This window comes from Sycon ciliatum, chromosome 10 (genome assembly GCF_964019385.1).
Source record: "Sycon ciliatum chromosome 10, ocSycCili1.1, whole genome shotgun sequence".
Classification (NCBI taxonomy): domain Eukaryota; kingdom Metazoa; phylum Porifera; class Calcarea; order Leucosolenida; family Sycettidae; genus Sycon; species Sycon ciliatum.
Window position 1 is genome coordinate 27,848,916 of NC_088652.1, and position 26,504 is coordinate 27,875,419.

Consider the following 26,504-nt stretch of genomic DNA (forward strand, 5'->3'; position numbering starts at 1 on the left):
ATCACTTAGTATTACACTACTTGCTCGTTATGTCAGTCAAGTATTTGATCATAGCTGATTGACTTTCAGACAACCATTGCCTGGTTTACTGTTGTATTGTGCACAAGACCCATGTTCATTCATCAACTGGATCCGAGGGCTCAGTGCTCTTTATTAGTTATATTCCCCCCTCTCTCTCTCTCTCTCTCTCTCTCTCTCTCTCTCTCTCTCTCTCTCTCTCTCTCTCTCTCTCTCTCTCTCTCTCTCTCTCTCTCTCTCTCTCTCTCTCTCTCTCTCTCTCTCTCTCTCTCTCTCTCTCTCTCTCTCTCTCTCTCTCTCTCGCTCTCACTCTCTCTCTCTCTCTCGCTCTCACTCTCTCTCTCTCTCTCTCTCTCTCTCTCTCTCTCTCTCTCTCTCTCTCTCTCTCTCTCTCTCTGTGTGTCTCTCTCTCTCTCCGAGTCTCTCTCTCTCTCTCTCTCTTGCGCGCGCGTGCGCCCCTCGCTCGCTCACCACCATACTCACTTACTCACTCACACTCTCCGTCTGTCCCATTTTTCTTTCTCTCCAACAGGCCCTTCGTACCCCGTTCCCTGTCCAGCTGGTCCGGGACCCAACCCTGGACCGCCATCGAGCGGGTCCGGTGGAAGCTCGAGTTCCGGCAGTGGTTCAGGTGACGACAGCAGCGGAATGAACAACCCGTTCGACCTCTGCGAAAGGCCGGCAAGCTTTGATAACTTACCCAGTTCATCAGTGTTTAGCCATCTTCAGAGTCAGGATGACCACTTCGACTGGGACCTGACCAACAGTGGGCAGGCACACCCTGGAGAGCCAGTCACAGATGTTTCCCGGACTGGTTAGTTGTCTGTACACGCGCTGGAGAAGGTTGTGTTGCCGGTGTCTATTGTTTGTGCAGCGGGGAGAAGAGCAGTGAGATTTGTAGCCAAAGTCAGCATAGTGTTGTAAGGGGTTATGACAGGTTGTGTGCGGCCGTGCTATCGTCAAAGTGGCGTCGAGAGAGTGATTTGTGTGGTTGTCTTTACTGACGAGGTACATGGAGGTCTAGTCACAAGTAACAACTACTTACTTTCATACTGAAAGTGTGTGATATCCATTGTTGTATGTTACACTGACATTATGACATACTAAAAGTATGTTGTACCCATGGGCGTACTTTAATAGGTGAAGTTTGCTATATCCATGAGTGTATGATATACTGAAAGTATGTTATATCCATGAGTGTATGATATACTGAAAGTATGTTATATCCATGAGTGTATGATATACTGAAAGTATGTTATATCCATGAGTGTATGATATACTGAAAGTATGTTATATCCATGGGGGTATCCATGGCTGTACTTTTAATTTTCCGCTATGTGTGCATGCAGGTGGCTATTTGATTGCCAGGTCAGATGCTGGTGCTGGAGTGATCCGTCGTCTCGGATCCACTGCCTCGTTCGTCACACCACGCCTATCTGGACCTCGCGGTGGCTGTACATTTGTCATTCACTATTAGTAAGTTTTGTGCATGTTTGGTACTGTATAAGCAGAAATATTCGTCTGGAATTTAATTTCGTCTTTTTCGTCCAAGGAGCTTTTGGACTAAATTAAATGTAGGACGAATATCGATTTGTCCAGCGTTTCTATACACTCTTGTGATCCATGGACGAAATTTTCAACCGGACGAACTCCTTTTCTTTGGAGTTGAACGAAATTATTGACCGACGAAATTTTCTGCCTCTACAGTACTAGGCAACTCGAATTTGAATTTAACCCTTTCACTACCCATTATTTTCGCAATTGAGTCAATTCACAGTCTACAAAATACTTCGTCATGCGCCAATTAGGGACCAAGGAGTGAAAGTGATAGTTGCAGTCGATAGTCAAGGTCTTTCTGAAGACGTAGAGCCATCATTTGTAATAACCCGACAATATTTGAGCGTGTGACGAAATATTTAGTGATCGCCTATTGCATCGATCCACATGGATCGATATTTGAATGGCTGGTAGTGAGAGGGTTAAAGGGGAAGTATTGTTTAGGGAACTTCACTTCTCAACTCCAAACTCCAAAAAGTAAAAGGAAGAATTGTCTGGAATCTAAATTTCATTACTCGTAGTCTTCGGGGTGCTGAATCGAATGGTCTTGGTCCGAGGAAGCTGAGACCCTCCCTTCGTCCTTCCCTATCGAACGCGCTACGTCCACCAAAATTGGGTTACTGAACCCTACTAGATGGGGATTTACATGCAAAATGTCACTAAAAGCTCCATTTCATTCTTATAAAAGCAAGGATGAACGAGATTGACCCATATTATGTTGCACCACGGCCGACGCAAAGGGCCCCTGGCTTGTCACCTGTCAAGTGGCACGGCTGCCGAAATGAACAGCGTGTACTTCTAGTTTGCAGTGCCACGGACGAAGTAGAGAGTCCAACACACTTCTGTGTGGGAATGCCAAGGCTCTATGAAGAGCCCGACCGATGGGGTATTTTTGGACGTGTCCAACACTATCAGTGGTGCGTAGCTGTGTCCCACGCTTTTGACCTAGCGTAATCCGTAGGTGCCGGTATCTACAATACTGGCCAAAGAAATGTACAACCTTTGGGGCTATCCAGCATTTATTATGGATAATTTTCATGAAACGAAAAAGTTTAGTTAGGACCCTCCCCCCCCCCCCCCTCCCTTGAACGAAAAATAGATTGGCTTGACAGCAAGAATGCCTTGATGTCTCACATATCAATATTTTTCGAAACGAAACTCCCCTTGACCCACCCACCCGTAAACGAAACTTTTTTTCTCTTCGTGCCAAGGTTATGTCTGCAGGAATCGTTTCCAACTGATCCTGTTGTGCCTTCATTTCGTCGATAACTCAACCATATTGAGTATACTGTATGCCGGGCACGGAAGGTATCGAGGCCCTCTTGCCGTTCCGTTCGTAAATTATTGGACCTAGTCGGCAAGCGGTTCCGACTTTCCTACCACCCTAAGAGGGATGTGCCTGTGGAAGAGCAAATTATTGCTTACAGGGGTCGTCTGTCCTTCAAGCAGTACTGTACAAGCAGAAATATTCGTCTGGAATTTAATTTCGTCTTTTTCGTCCAACGAGCTGTTGGACTAAATTAAATGCCGGACTAATATTGATTTGTCCAGCTTTTCAATACACCTTATGATCCATGGACGAAATTTACAACCGGACGAACTCCCTTTCTTTGGAGTTGGACAAAATTATTGACCGACGAAATTTTCTGCTTATACAGTATATGCCGGCCAAACCAACTAAATGGGGAGTGAAAGCATTTGCCACCACTCTCGGTATTCTTAGTGGCCTCCGGAGATGATCTGGACAATAGAATCGGCTGCGCAAAAAAAACTTTCTATCTGACGACATCATCGTCTCCTTCCAATCTGGTGACATCATCGTCTCCTTCCAACTTCATGACATCGTCTCCTTCCAACCTGACGGCATCATCGCCCCCTTCCAATCTGTTGACATCATCGTTTCCTTCCAACCTGATGACGTGCGAATGTTCTTCTTGGCATTCAGCAGTCTGTCAGACAAAGCTCCGATTCTGTTCTGTCTTGAAGGATGCTCTGCCCAATACCCTCACTGTGTATCCAAGACATTCATTGCATGATTGTGTTTATTGCAGTAACTAGGTGTACAAGACATTCATTGTATGTGTTCATTGCAGCAACTAGGTGTACAAGACATTCATTGTGTGTACAAGACTTTCATTGTGTGTGCCCAAGATATTCACTGTGCGTTTTCAAGACATTCACTGTGTGTGTCCGTGTGTTCTTGTGTTGTTCTGTGCATCCATTGTCCAGCATTGAAGGTATCAATATGTGTGTTCTTGTGTAACTCTGTGCACCCATTGTCCAGCAATGAAGGTATCAATATGTTTGTTGTGTTGTTCTATGCACCCTTTGTTCAGCATTGAAGGTAACAATCGTCTCAACGTGTTCCTACTATCAAATGGACATCGTATTGGACCAGTTATCTATAGTAACTCAACCAGTACACGGGGGAAATGGGAACGTAAATCTATCACATTGCTTACCCACCTCACTTCCAATCTACAGGTAAGTAAGAGAGAGAGGGAGGGAGGGAGATAGTGAAAGTTTATAGGGATGAGAGACAGGACAGGGTGGGGCAGGGCAGAGTGGGCAGGGCACTTTGGTAAAAACAGGGCAGGGCACTCCGGTCAAAACAGGGCGGAGCAGGGCAGAGTGGGGCAGGGCAGGCCAGGGCAGGGCAGGCCAGGGCAGGGCAGAGTGGGGCAGGGGAGAGTGGGGCAGGGCAGAGTGGGGCAGGGCAGGCCAGGGCAGGGCAGAGTGGGGCAGGGCAGAGTGGGGCAGGGCAGGGCAGGGAAGGACAGGAGGGAGTAACAATAAACGCACTGGGATGATATTTCCATGCTCTCTGTTTTAGCAGGTGTGATTATTTTAGAGATAGCCGGTATGTATGTGTTCTATTGTCTGTCCTGGATAGCCAGTATGTATGTGTTCTGTTGTCTGTGCTGCATGCTGCTGTACTGCTGTAGATTGAGTTTGAAGCGGTGATGGGAGATGGTGGATATGTAGCTCTCGACTCTGTCTCCTTTCCCTGGGCATGCTGTGGTGAGTACGGTAACTGATTAAACAGTGATATTGTGTCACTGGCGAGGGTGGACTTTTTCCGTTTGTTCTTTTTTCTTTTTACTGGTGGGTCTGGTCTACTCATTTCCCCACCGCTTAGGAGCTGCATCTGCGCCTTGATCCAAGCTCGAGGGTGGTGGCGTTCCTGTCGATGTGGAAACTGGGCCTTTGGCTGACTCTCGCGCGAACCGTGATTTTTTTACTGAGAACACAGCCCTACTGAGAGATATGTGGAGACAAAAAAACAAAACAAGACGCAGGGGATGTAGGGACAACGTGCCGATGTACAGGGAGCAACTCGACCCACCAGATGTGTCGGCGTTAGCATTGCAACCTAGCTGCTGTGAGATTGTATTTCAAACCAGCGCGATGACTGGGGTATTGTGTGCACACGCCAGGCAGTTCAATGTTCTTATTCTTGGGATCGGGAGAGCTTGATTTGACTAAATTTAACTGACAATGCACAAGGGGTAAATAATTATTGGTCTTGCTGTGAACTGAGAGAAGACGACTAATGCGCAAGGCGCTTGCGCAGAGAGAAAAAGAGGCAGGAAAAAACATGGAGGACGTAGCTAAGAGGTGAGTGAGTCAGTAGAAATAATAAACTCGCGGCCCAGCTTCGGTGTGGGAACGCGGAAACAAAACCGGGATAGAGAACACAAACTATGACGTGTACTGCAAATAATCTCATGACGTTGAGCATCATGTCAACGTCGTGACAGTATTGTGTTTCAGGATTGATGTTGGGCAATGCCAGCTTGAGCTGAGTTGCTAAGTGTCTTTTCAATGCTGCTGGTGTTCACTCCGTTCTACTCTGTGTGTGTGTATTTGTGTGTGTGTGTGTGTGTGTGTGTGTATTTGTGTCCGTGTGTGTGTGTGTGTGTTTGTGTGTGTGCGTGTGTGTGTGTGTATGTGTGTGCGTGCGTGTGTGTGTGCGTTTGTTTGTGTATGTGTATGTGTGTGTGTTTGTTTGTGTGTGTGTGTGTGTGTGTGTGTGTGTGCACATGTGTGTGTGTGTGTGTGTGTGTGTGTGTGTGTGTGTGTGTGTGTGTGTGTGTGTGTGTGTGTGTGTGTGTGTGTGTGTGTGTGTGTGTGTGTGTGTGTGTGTGTGTGTGTGTGTGTGTGTGTGTGTGCGTGCGTGCATGTGTGCGTGCATGCTTGCCTGTGTGGGTATAATTATACCGTTGATTGCTGTGAATGCCCACACTCGTGTACAGGTCTATCACGCTGTGCTGAGTTTAATCAGTACAGCTGCCAGGAGAACATCACCCTGGATACGGCAGGACGATTACTGCCAAGTGGACAGAACGAGACGTGTATTGACACGAGTCTAGTCTGTTCCGGTGCACATCCTGAACGATGTCCGAACGGACTCGACCATTTCTTCTGCTGTAAGTTCAACATATTACCAACGATGGGTGGTGTGAATGGACAGAGGCATAACACGACATTCCGTATTTTCCGGAGTATACGCCGCACACTCGTCATCCGAAAAACGTCGCCTTATACTATGGCTTATACTATGATGGTCTTTGATCCAACCGACAACAAGCTCACACAACTCAGTTTGGGATATTTACAGGATACAGGAACAATATGATACAGGTGAAACAAGAGAGAAAGAAAACTATCCGTCCATCACGGAAGGAACAACAACTAACTAGAAAAGGAAAATATCGAAGAAACAAGTAGCGCAAGCGAAAGCCAAAACGCTCTCCTCAGCGGAACGTGCACATACACGTGCGCCTACAAAGCACCCACAGCAGCGCAAACGACGCCAACGTACTACACTAATCTACACTAATTTACATGCATCAAATAAGGAATCCAAAAGCAACCGAAAAAGTAGCCAGCTCTGCAGAAGGATCCGCGACTGAGCCGCGTAGCCATGGGACCTCATGACGTCAACCAAACAAAAGACACAGAAAAGACGTGTCAGATAAACAATAAATAAACCAAACGCAGATTCAAACAGCAAACCAGTAAGCTAACGATAACTAGTAACACTGAGACAATTCGACTGTCACAAAGTACGACAAAATCACATGCAAGAAGTCCTTTCACTTTGTCCACCGCTCGTTGCGTGACATCACTCCCCACCAAAGGACTTCCTGGGGATCACAATCCTAGACAAACGAATGCACGAACACCACAATCGACTCTGGTATTCCGGACCTCACAATGAATACGACTGCGTGCCAAACACCGCTGATCATCGTCGCTGTACTCTTTCCTGAGCATGTTACCCGGGCGCTGCATCCTGCGACTGACATTCCATCTTTTCATCAACTTGATGGCTTCCGGCACATCACTTTCTGGCGGTCGTTGGTTACCCTTCCTCCGTGCAACAACTAGGCACTGAGTTTCAACCCGCTTCGCTGGGTTCTCACGCGTATTGTACGCTACACGTGGTGGCTCCTCCATCTGCCACCGCCGTTCCATTTTCGCCTCGTTACAGGCCACCGACACAGTGCATCCGGCTTTTGTGTCCAATGCGCTGTTGCCATTGACGACCTTCATTTCCGTCTCAACCTCAGCCGTATCCATGGCTGACACTCCAAAGCACTGTCCACTGTGCTGGGTTGTTGGAGCGACGGACCGATTCTCCACTGACGCTCGTCGTCCACGCGCCTCTTGGTCAAACACAACCGTTATTTCCTTGTACATTGGAAACGTAATCCTGGTACTTGTACTTGGGACTGGCATTACTCCCACAGCACTGCTGTCCACTAGTCCACAAGTAGACGCAGCCTCCGCCGCAGAGCGCTCCCCTCGCAACTCCGCTTCGGCCGCTCGGAACGCATGCCCCCGTTGAGCACGCGCCTCCTCCCATTGGATAGCCTGCTCCCTTCGAGCGTTGACCTCCTTCACCTTTTTCTCCACGTACTGCGCGAGTCGGCTCCCCTCGAAACCCAGGGCCTTACCAACTCGCAGTAACCGCTCCTCCAACAGCAGTCCCCCCGCGGACTCTGCCGAGTATCCTGCGCCCTCACTGGTTCTCTCCTCGAGCATCGTGGCCACTTCCTGTAAGCGCCACTGGATCCAAACAGCGTATCTATCCTGGCGTGATCGCCGTAATTTGATCCAACCGACAACAAGCTCACACAACTCAGTTTGGGATATTTACAGGATACAGGAACAATATGATACAGGTGAAACAAGAGAGAAAGAAAACTATCCGTCCATCACGGAAGGAACAACAACTAACTAGAAAAGGAAAATATCGAAGAAACAAGTAGCGCAAGCGAAAGCCAAAATGCTCTCCTCAGCGGAACGTGCACATACACGTGCGCCTACAAAGCACCCACAGCAGCGCAAACGACGCCAACGTACTACACTAATCTACACTAATTTACATGCATCAAATAAGGAATCCAAAAGCAACCGAAAAAGTAGCCAGCTCTGCAGAAGGATCCGCGACTGAGCCGCGTAGCCATGGGACCTCATGACGTCAACCAAACAAAAGACACAGAAAAGACGTGTCAGATAAACAATAAATAAACCAAACGCAGATTCAAACAGCAAACCAGTAAGCTAACGATAACTAGTAACACTGAGACAATTCGACTGTCACAAAGTACGACAAAAAATGAATTGGGATACCGTATTATCTCTAATAGTGCTTATATTAGAGATAGTACTGTATACAGGGTAGAAGTCTGCATTTCCAGGGACGTCGGAAGGTACTCGGCACCGGTGCGGCTATGAATAGGTGGAGGGTCCGGGAGTTCTCCCCGGAAAAATCTTTGGGAAATTGGCCCTGAATGGCCCATATTCAATTGCTTCAAAATGTCGCAAGATGATATTATTTTCCGCACCGGTTCCGATGCCACTGATTTGGGGATGAAAATCTGGCCGAGGCTGATATTCCAGTGCAACTCATACCCACTGAGAAGTTACAAGAATGTTCTCAAAGCAGCACGCAGTGCCCAGGGTTCAAGGAAAGATAGCAGGTGAGAAACTGCATTGGTCCAATCACAAGCTGCTAACGTTTTGCATGGCTCGCATGGAGGAGGAGAGTTTGTTGTATTATTCAACAGGCGAATGGTACTGTTCACAGCTTAGTGATACTTGTTCTTGTTTCGAATCTTTTTATTCTCACGATGTCCTGTGGCCAATAAGAGAAAAAGAATTACAGGCACGGGGATCGGATACAGAGAGATCAAAGTTTAGCTGCTTGCTGAAATAAGTTAGTAGCGATGGTAATAAAGAGTTTATCACGTGGGCTGGGCACAATGGGGCTATAGATGTACTGAGCAGTTTGTTGTTGATGTTGTTGTTGTTGTTGTTGTGTATGATATCAGACCCGAGAGGACCTGGACAGCTGCCTTCCGGTAAGCTTAGCCCGGAGAAGGACGTGGTTCATTTTGTCCGTGCATACATGCCTTTAGCACTGGGACGCCATTGACAGGATGTGTTCAAGTAGCAGACCCTTATACACCTCTAGACCCTTATTAGAATAATTGGAGTGGGGGGGGGGGGGGGGGGGGGTGTCAGCGTTCTTATTTCTATTTATAGCAGTCTATGCGCAGTGCAGTCACCGCGTCACATATAACCGTATGCTGTTCTTCGTGAAATTCTAGCGTGTTTGTTCATCGGCGCTACATTATTCGCCACCCGACAGTGCTGTGCTGGTGGTCATTGGAGACCTTCAAAGTGTGTCGAGAACGTGTGTGAACTGATCATGACCAATGTCACTTTGCTGAGCATTAAATGAAGCAACAGTTTGTGATTGTAGTACAGTCCGGCTCTACAGTAAAACCTGGTGTAAGCGACTTCTGTGTTTAGCGACCACATGCTCTTAGCGACCGTTTCTCCATGCACCGACAGTTCTACACAGACACCGTCGACATGACGTAACGTCTCCTTGTTTGTGTGTGTGTGTGTGTGTGTGTGTTCGTGTGTGTGTGTGTGTGTGTCCACGTGCAGCATGCCCCGGCAACGTCAACTACAGCACGTGCTCGCTAACACAGATCGTTCGTCAGCTTCAGACGCGTGTGCCGATCCACGTAACCCGTGGTTACCACTGGATGTACGGCAACGAGGACGGTGGAAGTGGTGGTCAGGGCCTTATAATGAATTTGAATAATCTGGAAAATAGCGGATATGTTCAAGTTTACTGGATGCAGACTGGACGAAGCGGAGTGTACCGATTCGGAGCTAGAGGGCGCTTTGACCTCTGTATTCACCCAAGTAAGGATAATGGGATTTTGTACTCGTTGCCTTATTTTCATCCGGATATGCCAAAAGGTTTGTCAACAGACAACCGCTCTATTCAGTTGCTATTCACACTCGGCGCATGCGCTGGATAAAATATTCTCTATTTGTGATGTCGAAAAATTGGATATGCCTTATGGTTGATGGTTTGATCTCTGCACTCACCCATGTAAGCATAATGTGCTTTTGCACTCGTTGGCTTATTTTCATCCGGATATGTCTTGTGGTTGATGGACGCATGCCGGTTTTACGCATTGTGCTCCAATATATTTTACAGTGGTCAATAGAACTAATCCCACCTGTTGATGTAGAGAGCTTGCAGGAATGGTCATTCTTTTATCGTGTCTGACAAAGGAAATAATATGAACTGTTCTGTAGAATTGTGAAGACTCATTGCAGTTTCCTCGGAGACAAGAATGCAATAACACTGAGAAACAAGTGTCCTTGTTCATTTGATTTTTCCTGTATTTCACCTGACTATAAGGCTTGAAAGTATAATAGTGAAAACTTTCGAGATGATGTCGAAGAGCCTGAAGTGAAGTGTGTCCTTTTTCTCAGTGCTAAAACCACCGGGGCACAAGTTATGTGTTAGAGTCCACTCAATCTGCGGACAGAACTGTTTCGTCCTTTGTGGACTCATCAGGGCAGCACAGAGAAAATGAGGCCGAACCTGATAGCAATGAAATAAATTCCCAAGCCAGATTTAACCAGGCCCGAACGTACCTTGCTTAGAGTCCACCAAACTACAATCAGGTGCGTAGCCCGCATGGGGCACGGGTGGTGCGTGCACCCCCCCCCCCCCCCCCCCCCCCCCTCTAAACAATTCGACCTAGTTTCAGCATGCACATAATGACCATGAATAACATGCACCAGCCAATCTACACATATACAGACGTACTCCCCCCCCCCCCCCCCCCGCTATTCTAAAAGGGGGACCTGCTACGCCCCCGCCCCCCCCCTAAAAGGGGGATCAGCTATGCCCCAGTGTAACAGCAGCTCTTGAATGGTAAGACAAGGAATGTGTTCTGTTGTGTTGTCTGCTCACTTCTTGTTCTAGTGTCCAGCTCCCCAATGACGTGCAATGACTTTCTGCCTACGACTGCTACCCAAATGCCCACGGCTGCACCACCACACACGGACACACCTGCAACAGGGCAACCTCCCCAGTGTCCTTCACCAACAGATTGTAAGTAAAACAAGAACAACAGCAGAACTGGAAAAGATATCATGACATACAGAAGTGTTGGTGCCTGAAGAATCTTTTTGTCTTGCAATGTGCCTGTCCGCAGCCGACCCTGCACTGTGGTTTTGCTGTGGCAAATGTGAGGTGTGAGAGAGAACAGTCTATGTGCAGTTGAGTTACCGTGTATACATTGGTATGCTGTGCTTGGTGAAATCCTCGCCTGTTCGTTCTTCGGCGCTCCGTTCCTCGGCGCTCCGTTCTTCGGCGCTCCGTTCTTCGGCGCTCCGTTCCTCGGCGCTCCGTTCTTCGGCGCTCCGTTCCTCGACGCCCGACAGTACATGTACTGTATTCATGTTGTGTCTTGTGTGCATTTTCATGTTGGGATGTGCCATGCATCTTTGGGTCCGCTCGCAACACCATGATGGTTCGTGTCTCTTGTATAAAATTTATTAAGGTTTAGAATCAACTCATAAAAACTCCAAGTCAATCTCCCATTGACACAAACCTCGTTTATTCAACATAATCATATCCTCTCCAATAAAAACAGTTCATAAAACAGCTTTTTAGGATCGGACCCAGTCCGCATAACCAAGAGAGCTAGCTCCCTTGGCTGCTGTTGGAATATGCAAGAATGGGCCTTCCAGATAAGGTCTAACAAGGAGAAGTGGCTATAGTTATGAAATGAACACCGGTAACCATGGAGGCAGACCACACTCTCATTATAGATACTGGGTATAAATAGAACGAATAAGGAAAATGATCTGATAGCCTATGAAGAGTAAAAGAAATTGAACCAATGACAACAAATACTCGTCCAGCACACGAGTTGTCATAGCAACACAAATAACAGCTGTCCACTAATTTTGTTGTTGGAGATTGAGTAGGAGTTTTTACTGGTTGATTCTAAATACAATAAATGCTCCGGGCTTGGGTTTATGACCAATAAAAACTAATTATAAAAACCTCGGGGGACCTCGGTTTTTATAATAGTTTTTATTGGTCATAAACCCTCGGCCTCCTCATTTATTGTATACATAAAAATTAATAAAATTAAAAAAGAGAGGAAGGAGAGCTCTGTGCCAGAACTTTGCAGCCTAGAGAGCGTGTGTTTACCGCCATATTGCCAGGTGTGTCTTTACCACCATATTTATCAACCATAAAAAGAGAGGACCATAAGTTCACAAGTTATCTGTGTTGTCCAACACGAACGATTATAAGCAGGATACTGTTGAGTGTTGGACAAAACGGATAACTTGTAAACTTTTGGTCCCCTCTTTTTTAATTTTATTCCTTGACTTTCCATCTGAGTTTAAAATAGAATAAAGTACCTGCTCTTTTCTCTAGAGAATGGGATTTTCGTTTTTCTCCACTGTGGTGGTGGGTGTGATCTACTCACCTCACGCCGCTTTAGAACATACGTACGTACGCCGTGTTGCTTGAGGATGGTGGCATTTGTACGGATGCGAATCACTCCGTCTGACTGAGTATCACGCGAACGGTGGATTTTGCTCTCTTCTGTCCTGACCTGCCACCGCTTTAGGAGCTGTGTCTGCACTTTCATCCCTGAGGGTGGTTGCATTCCTGCGGATTCATAGAACTCGATCTGAGCCTCACACATTCCTTGATTGTCTTTTCTTTGCCTGTCTTCGTATCCGGTTCCCTATAGACTTACTGGTTTTCGAATGTGACTGCATTTGTTGTGTATTTGGTAATGACGGGGTGTGCATGCGGTTGTGTGTGTGTGTGTGCGCGCGCGCGTGTGCGTGCGTGTGTGTGTGGGCATGTGTGTATGCTCTGGCACAGATAACGGTTGGCTGAATGACCTTGCTGAATGGAGGCGACTTTTCACTGCTTGGAAGCAAGGTATGTCAATCAATTGTGTGTGTGTGTGTGTGTGTGTGTGTGTGTGTGTGTGTGTGTGTGTGTATGTGTGTGTGTGTGTGTGTGTGTGTGTGTGTGTGTGTGTGTGTGTGTGTGTGTGTGTGTGTGTGTGTGTGTGTGTATGTGTGTCCATGTGTGCGTGTGTGTGTGTGTTTTATGGTATATCAATCACATCCTGTGTCTCCCCTACCATGAAGTGTGCGTGGGCGGAGGAAGCGGTGCCTATGTTGCTACTGGAGCTGGTGTTAGTGATGGTGGTGGTGGTGGTGGTGGTGGTGGTGGTGGTGGTGGTGGTGGTGGTGGTGGTGTTGTTGATGGCGGTGGTGGTGGTGGTGGTGGTGGTGGTGGTGGTGGTGGTGGTGGTGGTGGTGGTGGTGGTGGTGGTGGTGGTGGTGGTGGTGGTGGTGGTGGTGGTGGTGGTGGTGGTGGTGGTGGTGGTGGTGGTGGTGGTGGTGGTGGTGGTGGTGGTGGTGGTGGTGGTGGTGGTGGTGGTGGTGGTGGTGGTGGTGGTGGTCGTGGTCGTGGTCGTGGTCGTGGTCGTGGTCGTGGTGGTGGTGGTGGTGGTGGTGGTGGTGGTGGTGGTGGTGGTGGTGGTGGTGGTGGTGGCCGTGGTGGTGGCCGTGGTGGTGGCCGTGGTGGTGGTGGTGGTGGTGGTGGTGGTGGTGGTGGCCGTGGTGGTGGCCGTGGTGGTGGCCGTGGTGGTGGTGGTCGTGGTCGTGGTGGTGGTGGTGGTGGTGGTGGTGGTGGTCGTGGTGGTGGTGGTGGTGGTCGTGGTGGTGGTGGTGGTGGTGGTGGTGGTGGTCGTGGTGGTGGTGGTGGTGGTGGTGGTGGTGGTGGTGGTGGCGGTGGTGGTGGTGGTGGTGGCGGCGGCGGCGGCGGCGGCGGCGGCGGTGCCGGCGCCGGGGTGCTGGTGCTGGTGCTGGTGCTGGCGGTGGCGGTGGCGGTCGTGGTGGTGGTGGTCGTGGTGGTCGTGGTGGTGGTGGTGGCGGCGGTGGCGGCGGTGCTGGTGCTGGTGGTGGTGGTCGTGCTGGTGCTGGCGGTGGCGGTGGTGCTGGTGCTGGTGCTGGTGGTCGTGCTGGTGCTGGCGGTGGCGGTGGCGGTGGCGGTGGTCGTGGTGGCGGCGGCGGTGGCGGTGGCGGTGGCGTGGCGGTGGTGGTCGTGGTGGTCGTGGTGGTCGTGGTGGCCGTGGTGGCGGCGGTGGCCGTGGCGGTGGCGGTGGCGGTCGCGGTCGCGGTGGCGGTGGTCGTGGTGGCCGTGGTGGTGGTCGTGGTCGTGGTGGCGGTGGTGGCGGTGGTGGCGGTGGTGGCGGCGGTGGCGGTGGCGGTGGCCGTGGTGGTGGTGGTCGTGGTGGCCGTGGTGGCCGTGGTGGTCGTGGTGGTGGTGGTCGTGGTGGTCGTGGTCGTGGTGGTCGTGGTGGTCGTGGCGGTGACGGTGGCGGTGGCCGTGGCGGTGGTGGTCGTGGTGGTCGTGGTGGTCGTGGTGGTGGTGGTGGTGGTGGTGGCGGCGGCGGTTTACTGGTGTTAGTGGTGTTGGTGATGATACACTATTCGAATGCCTTCCTAATATTAACATGGAACCTTGAACGGTGATTATTCCTATCATTTAGAAAAATATCCCCAACTTAAAAGACGCCACCATTGCTTTTCCCTCTTTTATCCATGCCAATCTGATGCAGAGACATCATCATCGTTCTGCTCCCGTCTGACTTCACCCACACCAACTGCTGCTGATCCGTATGGCAGTCCCACAGCTATGCCGGCTATGCCAGCTCCATAGCCACTGTCACCGAGACCTAGCTAGCTGCTGGCTTGAGCCTGCCACCATCAATAGAGCACCTGTGCTTAATAACACATGCAGGATAGTGGACACGTTGATACTGCCGCTGTGTGCGGTGTAGTTGTGGGCACGTTGATGCTGCTGCTGTGTGCAGCGTACCTTGCATGAGTGGCTGAAGGCTCGGCGGAAGGATGTGTACGTTTGCATTACTGCGGTGTCCCTTTTCTCTGTGTCTCTTTCTGTGTCTCTTTCTCTTTCTGTATATCTCTCTCTCTCTCTCTCTCTCTCTCTCTCTCTCTCTCTCTCTCTCTCTCTCTCTCTCTCTCTCTCTCTCTCAGCACTTTGTCGCCTCACTTTTCAACTTGTGCTTCTGTGATGTCCTCAGGTAGCAACCATGGTTGAAAATGAGCTCTTGTATGCATGGGTGCTGTGGACTCATGATTAGATACACCTTGAGCAGCTATCTTGCATGGTCCAGTCGCCAATCTCTGTAGAATATGCAGTTTGGGCTACACATGCAGCAGTAAGGGGTGCATGGATCGATACTGCACAACTGCTTAGCGCCCTTCATTATTGCTTCATGTTGATCTTTTCTATTGTTTGCATTGCGATGACGTCACTGTTTGCATTGCGATGATGTCATGCACTACAAAAGTATAGAGCCTGAGTGCTGCCTGAGGTTATACGATGATGTCATGGTGGTGAACTAGCAGTTTTGTTTATGGCCGCTAATTAGCAAGTACACAGGCCGAGTCTGCGATTCTGGTTGCGCTTGGGGTAGCGAGTTGCTGAGCCGCGACTTTGCCACAGCATCTCTCAATTGACGATGTTGTCGTCAGGGAGTTGTAAAATACCGTATTCATTTTACGACCTAGTCATCGCCTACTAACGGTTAATTTTAGCGATCTTAGCGAAAGGAGTGTTTTCGCTGAAGTGTGGCCACGCCAATCGAAATGTTGCCTGTATGACTCAGGACTACTGTAGTCAATGTACCGGTAATCATCCTTGTGTCTAAACTCCGAAAGTCGGATCGCTAAAATATTTCATCGCGAATTGGTCCGGATTCAGAAATGCTTAAAAATTACCCGCCAAAATTAGCCGTTCTGCAGTAACCTCTGGATGCGCTCGTGCTCATCAGAATCCCGTCTCCTGGATGCATGTGCTAGAACTCTCTGCATGTGCTAGAACTCTCTGCATGTGCTAGAACTCTCTGCATGTGCTAGAACTCTCTGCATGTGTGTGTGTACAGTGTGTACAGTGTATTGTTCAGTGGTCACAGGTCGGCTTCACAGCACCTTTATACTTTGTCGACCTGGACCAGCAGGTCGCAATCACTACATGTCACCAAGACCAAAGGAAGAAGATCAACACCAGGGAGTAGTAAAAATACTACTCCCTGATCGAAACAGGACCGTCACGGTAGCAGCAGGGACTGGGAGTCCCGGCCGAGCCGGCCCTGCCGTGCAGGTGTCCGAGGATTGCGTGGATACTGTAGAACGGGTAATTTTAGCGTTTTCCCATTAATTTTAGCGTTTTCTCATTAATTTTAGCGTTTTCTCATTGTCAACCGGTTAATAGCGACGTTTTATTTTAGCGATTTGCAGCGATTTTACTCATGGATCACCAGTGCACTACGAGTACTAATGTCTCAACGGATTAGCGACTTGAAACTTTAGCGAAAATCAGTAGATCGCTAAATTTGCTAGGGTTTTTACGTCGCTAAAATTACCCGTTCTACAGTATTATAGTGTTCGGGGTGCTGAGTCGAATGGTCTTGGTCCGAGGAAGCTGTGACTTTCCCTTCCTACTTGAATCCCAATCGAACTCGCGCACTTCCACCGAAACTGGGTGACTGCGCCCTACTAGATGGGGATTTGTATGCAAAATGTCACTAAAAGTGCCGTTTCGTTCTTATAAAAGCACGGATGACCGCCATTGGTTCATATTATGTTGTACATGTACTCTTTTGGACGCTGAGTCGACTGGTTTTGGTCCCAAAAAGGCTGCGACACAGCGTTCGGCCTTTATTCCCGATCGAACCCGGGTGAGTAAGCGGTCACGTGGTCATGCGTACACTAGTCACCTTGTCACCGTCCCTGCAGGTTACAACTTTCACACCAAGGTTCAACTCAGAGATTCAACTCGAGTGACAGGAAGTAGTTGAACGCTGTAAACGTTGTAGCCTGCAGTGCAGGCACAGTGGCCAGGTGGCCATGGTGACTAGACTAGTGTAGGCATGAGCACGTGACCGCTTACTCACCCGTGTTCGATTGGGAATATGGGCCGAACGCTGCACCGCAGCCTTTTTGGACCAAAACCAGTCCGTGTCCAAAAGACTACTACATAATATTATTATGTATGAACCACTCGCGGTCGTCCGTGCTTTTATAAGAACGAAACGGCCCTTTTTTTGTTAGTGTTATGTTAGTCACACAATGCATGCTTGAGAACAACGTAGGTATGCGGTGGAATCACACTACAGATTATAAGAGCATCTAATCTAGTGGCCGCCACTGCACCAGATGCTACTCCACAAGCTATTGGTGTTGGCCTGTGGATGGTGCAGGGAAACAGACACATACAGATAATGTAACTGGTAATATACAACATGTAGGTGATTGACACCACGAGCAAAGACCCCAGGTCGCAAACTCCCTTGGACAGCAACGCGCGCACCTACTCCCATACACGCGTGCATGCACACACCCGCCGCACACACTACGCTGATCGAGTCTGGTAAGCTTTCATTTCAAAAACAACTAGTAGATATCAGAGGAGAGGAAGGCGGGGTGAATGTCAAGCACGCAACGGCATGATTGTCCATTTCTTTAAAGTTTTTAAAACTTCCTCAACCTGTAATGTATCCGAAAAAGGCTATTTTCATGAATTTGCTAACACGGAAACTGGCGCAGAACTCGCAGAAAGAGCGCGCAAGGGTAAAGGAAATGTCAAGAAGAAGAAGAAGAAAATATCCAAAAAATACTGAGCTGCGGCGGTGGCGCAAAGGATATTGCTTTCGCTATCTCTAATTTCATCAGGGACTGAGTAAAAAAGTGCATGCATACACGCACACACACACGGCGCTTAGCTAGAGACGGGAATGAAAGGACGTGTGCCGAACATTACACGGCGACACTGTCACTATCACCAAGGAGAAAGTGAGGAAGGAGAGAGGGTAATCAACCATAAGAGTGGACGATGGACGAACGGAGAAGAAAGAGAAAGTGAGCAAGGACGGGAGGTAATCAGTCCTGAGAATGGACGATGGACGGACGGTGAATGGACATGGCCATCTCGAGAGCCCATACATTCACAAATAGTAGCCTAAAGACAACAACAACCAGCGGCATGGCAACTACTACTATTACGTGCCTACTCTTCCTCAGCACCGCCCTCCATGTGCTTTCTCTTGAGAACGTTTCCTCCGACCAGGCCCTGCGCCGTGTTGAACAGGTTGATGGGGCTGTTTCCGTCTGTGATCAGAGTCGTCTGCAAGCCCAGAGACTGCAGCAGTTTGACCTGTGTCTCGGGGCCGGACACAGCGATCGAGCGGATCGTGTCCTTGCCGATGGCGCCCACCTGTTCCTGGAACTTCTTGGTCTCGATGCCGGCAATCTCGCGCTCCTTGGTCACCTCCAAGTCGTTCTGCTCTCGCAGGTACTTGAGCTCGGCCTCACGGGCCTTGCCAAGGCGTTCCAGCTCGGATTCCTGTAGTGGAGAGACACGGGAGAGAGAGAGAGAGAGAGAGTTTTGAAGTTAGGACACACACACACACGTGCACCTGCTCCCTGCCAAAATTGGCTACGTGGGTCTCCCCAGGAGAGGGGAGAGAGACTGAAAAGGAATCATAGAAAGATGACTCAACTGGCTATTGAACCGCCCAACGGCCGACACTCACTGAACTCCCAAACTCTGGGTGGACACGCACACACCACCACCACCATCACCATCACCACCACACACGTACACACACATGCACCAAAAACCTAAATTCCTAGTGTAACTCTTTGCTATCACCGGGACTTACGGCTTCAATCCTGCTGGCCTCTGCCTTGAGGCGCGCCTGTTCGACTGCAGCCTCTCCCTCGATACGCGCAGCCTCGGCGCGCGAGTGTGCCTCAGCCTTGGCCTGTCCAGTGCTCTCCACGGCAGCACTCTCGGCCTGAAGGGAGAGCAGGTCTCGGCGAGAGCGCTCAGCCTCCGCTTCGTCCGTGATCTTCTGGCGCTCGAGACGTCCCTTGGCCTCCTGCTCCAGGCGCTCAGCATCGTGTCTGAACAAAGGCAGCAGCAGCAGTAATAATAAACACAGCAGCGCAGCAAACAAGTTAGGAAACCACTTTCAGATCGCAGGGGAAAGAAAATTACTTCACATATCTGCTCAGCGAATGGATACAACAGGGGTCAACACATGTACTAGTAAGTTTTCTGGCAGAGATGATACTGTACTGAGACAATGCATGCATACCTTGCTGAAGCCACACAGACTTGTATGCATGCCTAGCTGAAGCCACACAGACTTGTATGCATGCCTAGCTGAAGCCACACAGACTTGTATGCATGCCTAGCTGAAGCCACACAGACTTGTATGCATGCCTAGCTGAAGCTACTCAGACACTCACACATGCCTAGCTGAAGCTACTCAGACACTCACACATGCCTAGCTGAAGCTACTCAGACACTCACACATGCCTAGCTGAAGCTACTCAGACACTCACACATGCCTAGCTGAAGCTACTCAGACACTCACACATGCCTAGCTGAAGCTCCTCAGACACTCACACATGCCTAGCTGAAGCTCCTCAGACACTCACACATGCCTAGCTGAAGCTACTCAGACACTCACACATGCCTAGCTGAAGCTACTCAGACACTCACACATGCCTAGCTGAAGCTACTCAGACACTCACACATGCCTAGCTGAAGCTACAGGGACATGTACACATGTCTAGCTGAAGCCACAGGGATATTCATCATTCTTACCTTGCTGAAGCTTCCTGCGAGTTGGTGGTGATCTCAATGGCGAGCTGAACGGACTTCTGCAGCGAGTCACGCGTACGCTGATCAACTGGTTCCACCGACTGGATATCGATACTGGTGATGACGAGGTTGTTGGACGGGAACGTGAAGCGATCGCGTACCTTCTTGTTCTCATCAATGCCGAAGACGGACGCACGGATGATGCGCGCGGAGTTCTACCACAAACACAGGGGGACAAAGAATAAAGATTTCTCATCAACCACCATACCACAACTGCGCTCCCCAGCGATGGGCAAACGGGGAGGGGGGTACAGAATACATTCCATAACATTCAGTGTTTTGGTTCGTTTGGTAATTATTGGTAAAGTACGGATGATGCGTGCGGAGTTCTACGACAAACGGGGGGGGGGGGGGGAAAGAATAGAGTGGTTTCGCATCAGTTTGTCATGTGACTAAATCTGTGCAGAAAGTGATCAGGACATGTGGACACTGGAACCAACATGGCCGACATCATGTGACCAAGAGTACATAACCCCAAGAGTGTGCAACTGCCTGCACAACCTCTATGGTGTGCTGCGACGGCAGAACTTCACATCACGTGACATGGTTCAAAAGGTTATGCTGGCAAACAGTGCAAAGTGACCACAAGAGAGTTGTACCCAAAGCTGGGCTGCGTACAACCCTGTATCTATCATGCACAGAGTGCAAATAATGTGTACGGGTTCATCACGTGATGTGAAGTTCTGCCGTCGCAGACCCCATAGCTGGAGTTGCACACTCTTGAGGGTTATGTACTCTTGATGTGACCCATAGATGCAAGGGCTTGTGTGGAGTGTGTGGAGTTGGAACCAACATGGCCGTCCGGTCTGGTCACGTGACAGATGTGAACCCACTTCGTACAGATTTGTCATCAGCCACCAAACCTGAACTGCGCTCTCCAGCCAGTACAGGGCCACATGCTGCTGCTGCTTACCCGTTATATAATAAAGAATACACTCCGTTTCTTATTGAGTGCTTTGATTCGTTTGGTCTTTGGTAAATAAAGTAGCACGAGACAAAGCAACCATGTACGGGATGAGGACCGTGGTGTGTGGTGTGCTCATACGGGTATGGAAAGGCGCACATGCGTGTAGCTTATCACTTGCAACCAGTACAACACACACCGAACAATGTCCGCCGCCCCTCACAAAGAGTATTCATCGCACAACGGAAACTATTGTCTCCGCACGTCGGTTATTCATACCTTGTGGAAGTCATCAAACTGCACACCGGCAACGGCACCACGGACGCGCGACGCAATGGCCTTGCAAGCGTCGCCGACAAAGTCTGGTACGGAGAAGAGCTTGGCGGCCTGCTCTTTGCTGCTCGTGTCCACCTCGAAGTGCCAGTTGTAGCTGAGCTGCAGCTGAAGACGGGCGTGATCCGACGTCTCAATTGTGATGATGTCGGTGCAGAAGTCCGGTCCAAGCAGCAGGCACAGTGACTTGATCACGTTTGGACGCTTGGGCTTGCCGCCGGAGAGGCTGAGCTGTGTGAACTGCTCGTCAGGGTCCAACATGACCAACTCTGGTCCAAACACAACCCTGGTGTGTGTGTGTGTGTGTGTGTGTGTGTGGGAGAGAGAGAGAGAGAGAGAGAGAGAGAGAGAGAGAGAGAGAGAGAGAGAGAGAGAGAGAGAGAGAGAGAGAGAGAGAGAGAGAGAGAGAGAGAGAGAGAGAGCACAAGTTAAACAGTTGGCCAACACCATGTCAGGGTTCTAGCCAAAGGAGGGTAGGGACGGGTGTGAGGGGGCAGCGACCACAACAACAGCAGCAGCGACCACAACAACAGCAGCAGCGACCACAACAACAGCAGCAGCGACCACAACAACAGCAGCAGCGACCACAACAACAACAACAACAACAACAACAACAACAACAACAACAACAACAGCAGCAGCAGAAGCAGCAGCGACCACAACAACAGCAGCAGCGACCACAACAACAGCAGCAGCGACCACAACAACAGCAGCAGCGACCACAACGACAACAACAACAGCAGCGACCACAACAACAACAACAACAACAACAACAGCAACAACAGCAGCAGCAGCAGAAGCAGCAGCGACCACAACAACAGCAGCAGCGACCACAACAGCAGCAGCGACCACAACAACAGCAGCAGCGACCACAACAACAACAGCAGCAGCAGCGACCACAACAACAGCAGCAGCAGCGACCACAACAACAGCAGCAGCAGCAAACACAACAACAGCAGAAGCAGCGACCACAACGACAACAACAGCAGCAGTGACCACAACAACAACAACAACAACAACAACAGCAGAAGCAGCAGCAGCAGCAGCAGCGACCACAACAATAGCAGTAGCAGCGACCACAACAACAACAGCAGCAGCAGCGACCACAACAACAACAACAACAGCAGCAGCGACCACAACAACAACAACAGCAGCAGCAGCAGCAGCGACCACAAGAACAGCAGCAGCAGCAGGAGCATCACATCAACATTAGACGGCATGGTGTTCGTGTTCTCTCTCACTCTTACCTGGCCTTCTTCTGCTTGTAGTCATAAATCTGTACGGCAGCGTTATGAGGCACACGATACGTGATCACCTTCGTCTTGTCACGCTTGGAATCTGGGCATTGTGAAATAAAGGGCATCGTCAGCAAAACACAGCAAGGCAAAAAAACTCCTCCTCGTGCAACTATGATTTTGGTAAAGAAATGTTCCCCCCGAGAAGTGGCTGTGTATGGCTCACATCTTGGCAAACCACATAGCATAAGCTCCGGGAGGTGTGAGCTCAAGTGTGAGTTGGATTCCTTCGTGGCATCGAGTGTAGCTATACAGTTAGACCTCGTTTATCCGGTCCTCTTTTATCCGGATCCCCCGCCATCCGGAAGAAAATCGTTGGTTACCGATTTACAGCACATGCCATGCATACATACAGGATGCGTGTTCGATTATCCGGCTCCCTTGCCTATCCGGATATTTGTTTTGTGGAAAACGGATGTGTGTGGTTAAGCGAGCATGTCTGACTGTACTACCAATAACCATGTAGGTGCTATTCCACTATCGTGTGCAGCATAGGCAGGAATTTATAGGCGAATACAGTACATACCCGCTGTTGACTTGCTGCGATCGCTGCGATCGGCCAACGGGTCACGACCGGATGCAAGCAATGTCTCGACGGCCGGAGGAAGCTCCTTCTGCCACAGCTCCTCGTCGTGTGTCAGCATGTATGTCTTTCCGATGATGGCACGTACCTAGTTAGACATACACACACATGCATGCACACACGCAGGCGAGCACATAATTAAAAAACACGAAGGAACAAATTGCAGCTGCAAAGCATGCACAAATCAGCTCTGCTATGGCAAAAAGAGTAAGGCAGAGTGGGTCAGCAAGCCAAACAACTGTACATGTAGCTACACTATGATAATGAAGTCATACACACACACACACACACGCACGCACACACACGCATACACGCACACACACCACACACACGCACGCACACACACGTGAACAGACGTTACCTTTCCGGTCTTGACATCGCGGACGTAGATACCCTCGTTCTCATCCAGAGGGATAGCCTTGCGGCGCGCCGTCACCTCCACCTCCACCGGTGGCACATACTCGCATGGGCCACGGATCATCCAGCGATCACCAGGGCGACGCTGTGTGCTCTGAAACATAGAAACACAAAGAGAACACACACGCACGCGTGCACACATACACACGCACGCATATACGCACAAACAAGACGAACATAGATATACTTGAAGTAGTGACGAAATATTACGGGAAGGTGGGCAACGTACCCAACATGTGCTCAACAATGTTTGCTCAACAATTTCTGCTCAAAAGCTGCTCTATGGTAGCTCAAAATCCACATAACACACGCTCAACATCCACTCTATGCTAGCTCAAAATTGACAAACACACGCTCAACATCCGCTCTAATCTTGCTCAAAATCCACACAACACGCGCTCTGGGCGCTCGCTCTCTCACCTCAATGGCATCCGTGAATCCTTCGGTGGCACGCAGAATGAGACCTTCATCCTCACCCAAGATAAACACGTCCTGGATACCACGTTGAAGCTTCTCACCGGGCAGCAGGAAGAATGATTTCTCACCCTGTCAGACAAAAGCAAGTGACAACAAGCAGAAAGAAAGAACATGAGTGTAAAAGAAGAAGGATGGGGGGGGGGGGGGGAGAGTGGGGTAAGCGAGTACGGTTTTCAGGATAAAGCACAGGTACACAAAAATGAAATGCGGATTTACACAAACACTCATGTGCACACGCAGACACTGACACACACAAACACGGACACCGACACACACAAACACCGACACGGACACACACACACACCAGTACACACATACCTTGACCAGCTTGCGCTGCCCAAGCTGCGGCTTGCCATCCTCATCGGCCGGGTCCTCGATGACACAGTACTGGCGGTTGTTCAGCGTCTGGATATCAATCACGCGCACAACCTCCTCGTACACACCTGGGATGTGTGTCTCTGTGTCACTGAACTTGATTAGCCATTCCTCGCCGTTGCGATGCGTCACTCCCTTGTCGTCGGTGAAGGTACGCTTGGCACGCATGTGCAGTGCCTTCTTCTCGGTGAGAACGTGAGCGTTGCAGACGTCGACGACTTCCTCGTAGGCACCGGGCAAGTAGGCACCGACCTTCTTGACCAGCCATTCCTCACCGGTCACACGCTCTGTGCCCTCGCGGTCCTGCAGCACCAGCAGCAGCAGCAGAGCACACCAACAATAAGAACAACCATACGCAACAACAACAGCAACAGGTGTTCAATTGGCATGCCTGGTTAGGACTACACACTCGCCACATGCCAACTTGCGATGTGAACCCAACCCAACACAGCTACACCCTACGACCCATGATCACTCGCTTTTACATATGCACACACGCACGCACGCACACACACACACAGGAAATTCTCTCTTCCGTACCTTAGTTTCCTTGCGTGCGCGCAATTTCAGTGCCTGGTTGGGCAGGATGACGGAGGCAAGGATGGTCTCTGCAACCTCTTCCTCCTTGCGTGGGATGTACGTACCTGCACATCGTCAACAAGAAAACCACAAAACAACGATCACAATACATCAGCAGTCGCAAGGACGGGGGGGGGGATGTCCGACTTCTACTTTTAGTTACTGACGTAGTGCTCTTCATATATTATAACTTAAATCGAAAATCAATCAAACACTGAAAGAGAGACACCCATGAGAAACCAACGACTTTGACAACCACTTACAAAAAATGACTAGCGGTGTTATATCGCTAGCTATTGGCTAACGATCGAATTCAAGCAAATATTCCGAAATTCCGGATCAGCGCTGCATGGTATAGCTGCTAAAGCAGGTAGTTGGAAAACTAACAATACTTGCAGCAGTGACTATAAAGCGCTTGTACAATAACCATTATTTGAATACTAAAAACAATATTAAACGAGGAGAGCCTAGGAACGAAGATTCTCAACTACAGACTCACCTGGTCCCTCGAACAGCCACTCGTCACCCGCTACACGACGAACATCATCGTCGGTGGTGAAATCCAGGATAGCGCGAATTCTCAGCGCAGAGTTGGCCTTGACCACGGTGAGCGGCTTGACCGGCACCTTCAGCACTTCGCCGGGGTACAGCGGGAACGGGTCTTGCGCCTGGCGGATGTCTTGATCGGCATGCCGCAGCTTGATTTGCCCGCTCTTGTCCGTCACCAACGCATTGTCGGCATCACGCAGAACGGGATTCTCGACGATGCAGTAGTGCCGCGGAGGCACTGTGACCATCTTCTCCGGGCCGAATACCACCTTCTCATTGTCCTGGCGGATGAAGGTGCTGGGACCGAGCTCCACGCGGGTCACGTTCGTGTTCTGGTCGAGAACGTGGAGGTAATAGTAGGGGGGAATCCGGTACAGGCTCTTGGGCTCATCGCCCGACCCACGGCCACCCATTCCGGGACGCGACATGGTTCAAATTTGGTCTGTTCTGAGCGACTGTGTGCCACGCACTGCCAGTATGAGTAGTGGGTGCCGTAGCCACCAGCACCACCAACCGAGAACCAGAACGAAGGGAAAGAAGAGAAAAAGATCCCAAAAAGGTAATTACCACGTACGGTATGACGACACCAGGGTGTAAAGATACAATTTCCAAACAAGTTACAACCCAGAGGGAAAAGAACCCGTTCTCTCTCCCAGCTCTCTCTTTCTCAAGCCCCTTCTCTTCGCGTCACCAAAACGAGAACAAAATAATTTGAATAATTTGTATTCCTCAAGGAGAGTTAGTTGACAAGGTCTCTCTCTACACAGCGCAGTAGCCTGCAACCCAAAATACGATATTAAAATAGAAATGGATAATGGGGTGATAAATCGGAAAACGTTTGAGGCCAGAAGCAGAACAGAGAGCAACAGGGGTCGAGCAGCTTACCTTTTATTTGAGCTGGAGTTGCAGAGAAATGACGCAACCTTCTTCTTCCTGCTGACGGCGAGCAAGAACGCAGCAGAAAAAGAAAACAGCTGATGTTGGCAATGCCGATGGCCTCTGCACTGCCACAGTGCCAGCTCGCGGACTCACACGACACATTCACAGCGTGAACTGCACTCTTTTGCACTGACTCGTCTGTAGACCTACGGCTACGACTACGAGAGTGTAGGAAAGCTGTAGATCTGCAGTCAGGCGAGCCAGAAGCATGCCTCTGCAACGCCCCATTTTTGGCCATGCATGTGTTTGAACAATGTGGAATGACGTCTTCCGGCACGTGCATTTGTAAGGATTAGGTTCACGCCGCGCAAGTGTTGTACGATCCAGTGTAGTCGTGTAGTGCAC

General features: G+C 49.8%; 2 protein-coding genes across 3 annotated transcripts in view; one reads left to right on the forward strand and one right to left on the reverse strand.

The window, feature by feature from the left end:
• The window catches only part of LOC135825669 (uncharacterized), a 30,632-nt gene extending 15,217 nt beyond the window's left edge, over positions 1-15,415 (forward strand). For both annotated transcript variants that reach the window (XM_065338291.1, XM_065338290.1), the window contains 10 exons: positions 551-832; positions 1,368-1,494; positions 3,912-4,059; positions 4,521-4,596; positions 5,832-6,005; positions 8,919-8,948; positions 9,544-9,807; positions 10,889-11,017; positions 12,818-12,877; positions 14,571-15,415. In XM_065338291.1, the coding sequence (XP_065194363.1) occupies positions 551-832; positions 1,368-1,494; positions 3,912-4,059; positions 4,521-4,596; positions 5,832-6,005; positions 8,919-8,948; positions 9,544-9,807; positions 10,889-11,017; positions 12,818-12,877; positions 14,571-14,671 (1,391 nt within the window). In that variant the 3' untranslated portion in view covers positions 14,672-15,415. The remainder of the gene's footprint in view (positions 1-550; positions 833-1,367; positions 1,495-3,911; positions 4,060-4,520; positions 4,597-5,831; positions 6,006-8,918; positions 8,949-9,543; positions 9,808-10,888; positions 11,018-12,817; positions 12,878-14,570) is intronic.
• A 1,983-nt stretch (positions 15,416-17,398) lies between these two features.
• LOC135825668 (major vault protein-like) lies at positions 17,399-26,258 on the reverse strand. The gene is made up of 12 exons (XM_065338289.1): positions 26,106-26,258; positions 25,171-25,689; positions 24,633-24,736; positions 24,036-24,395; positions 23,661-23,786; positions 23,185-23,334; positions 22,767-22,911; positions 22,193-22,283; positions 20,892-21,231; positions 19,652-19,863; positions 18,699-18,942; positions 17,399-18,379 (listed from the first exon to the last, which is right to left on the reverse strand). Exons 2-12 carry the CDS (start codon positions 25,646-25,648, stop codon positions 18,044-18,046), a joined length of 2,586 nt encoding a protein of 861 aa, XP_065194361.1. The 5' UTR covers positions 25,649-25,689; positions 26,106-26,258; the 3' UTR covers positions 17,399-18,043.
• Between the last annotated feature and the right edge of the window lie 246 nt (positions 26,259-26,504).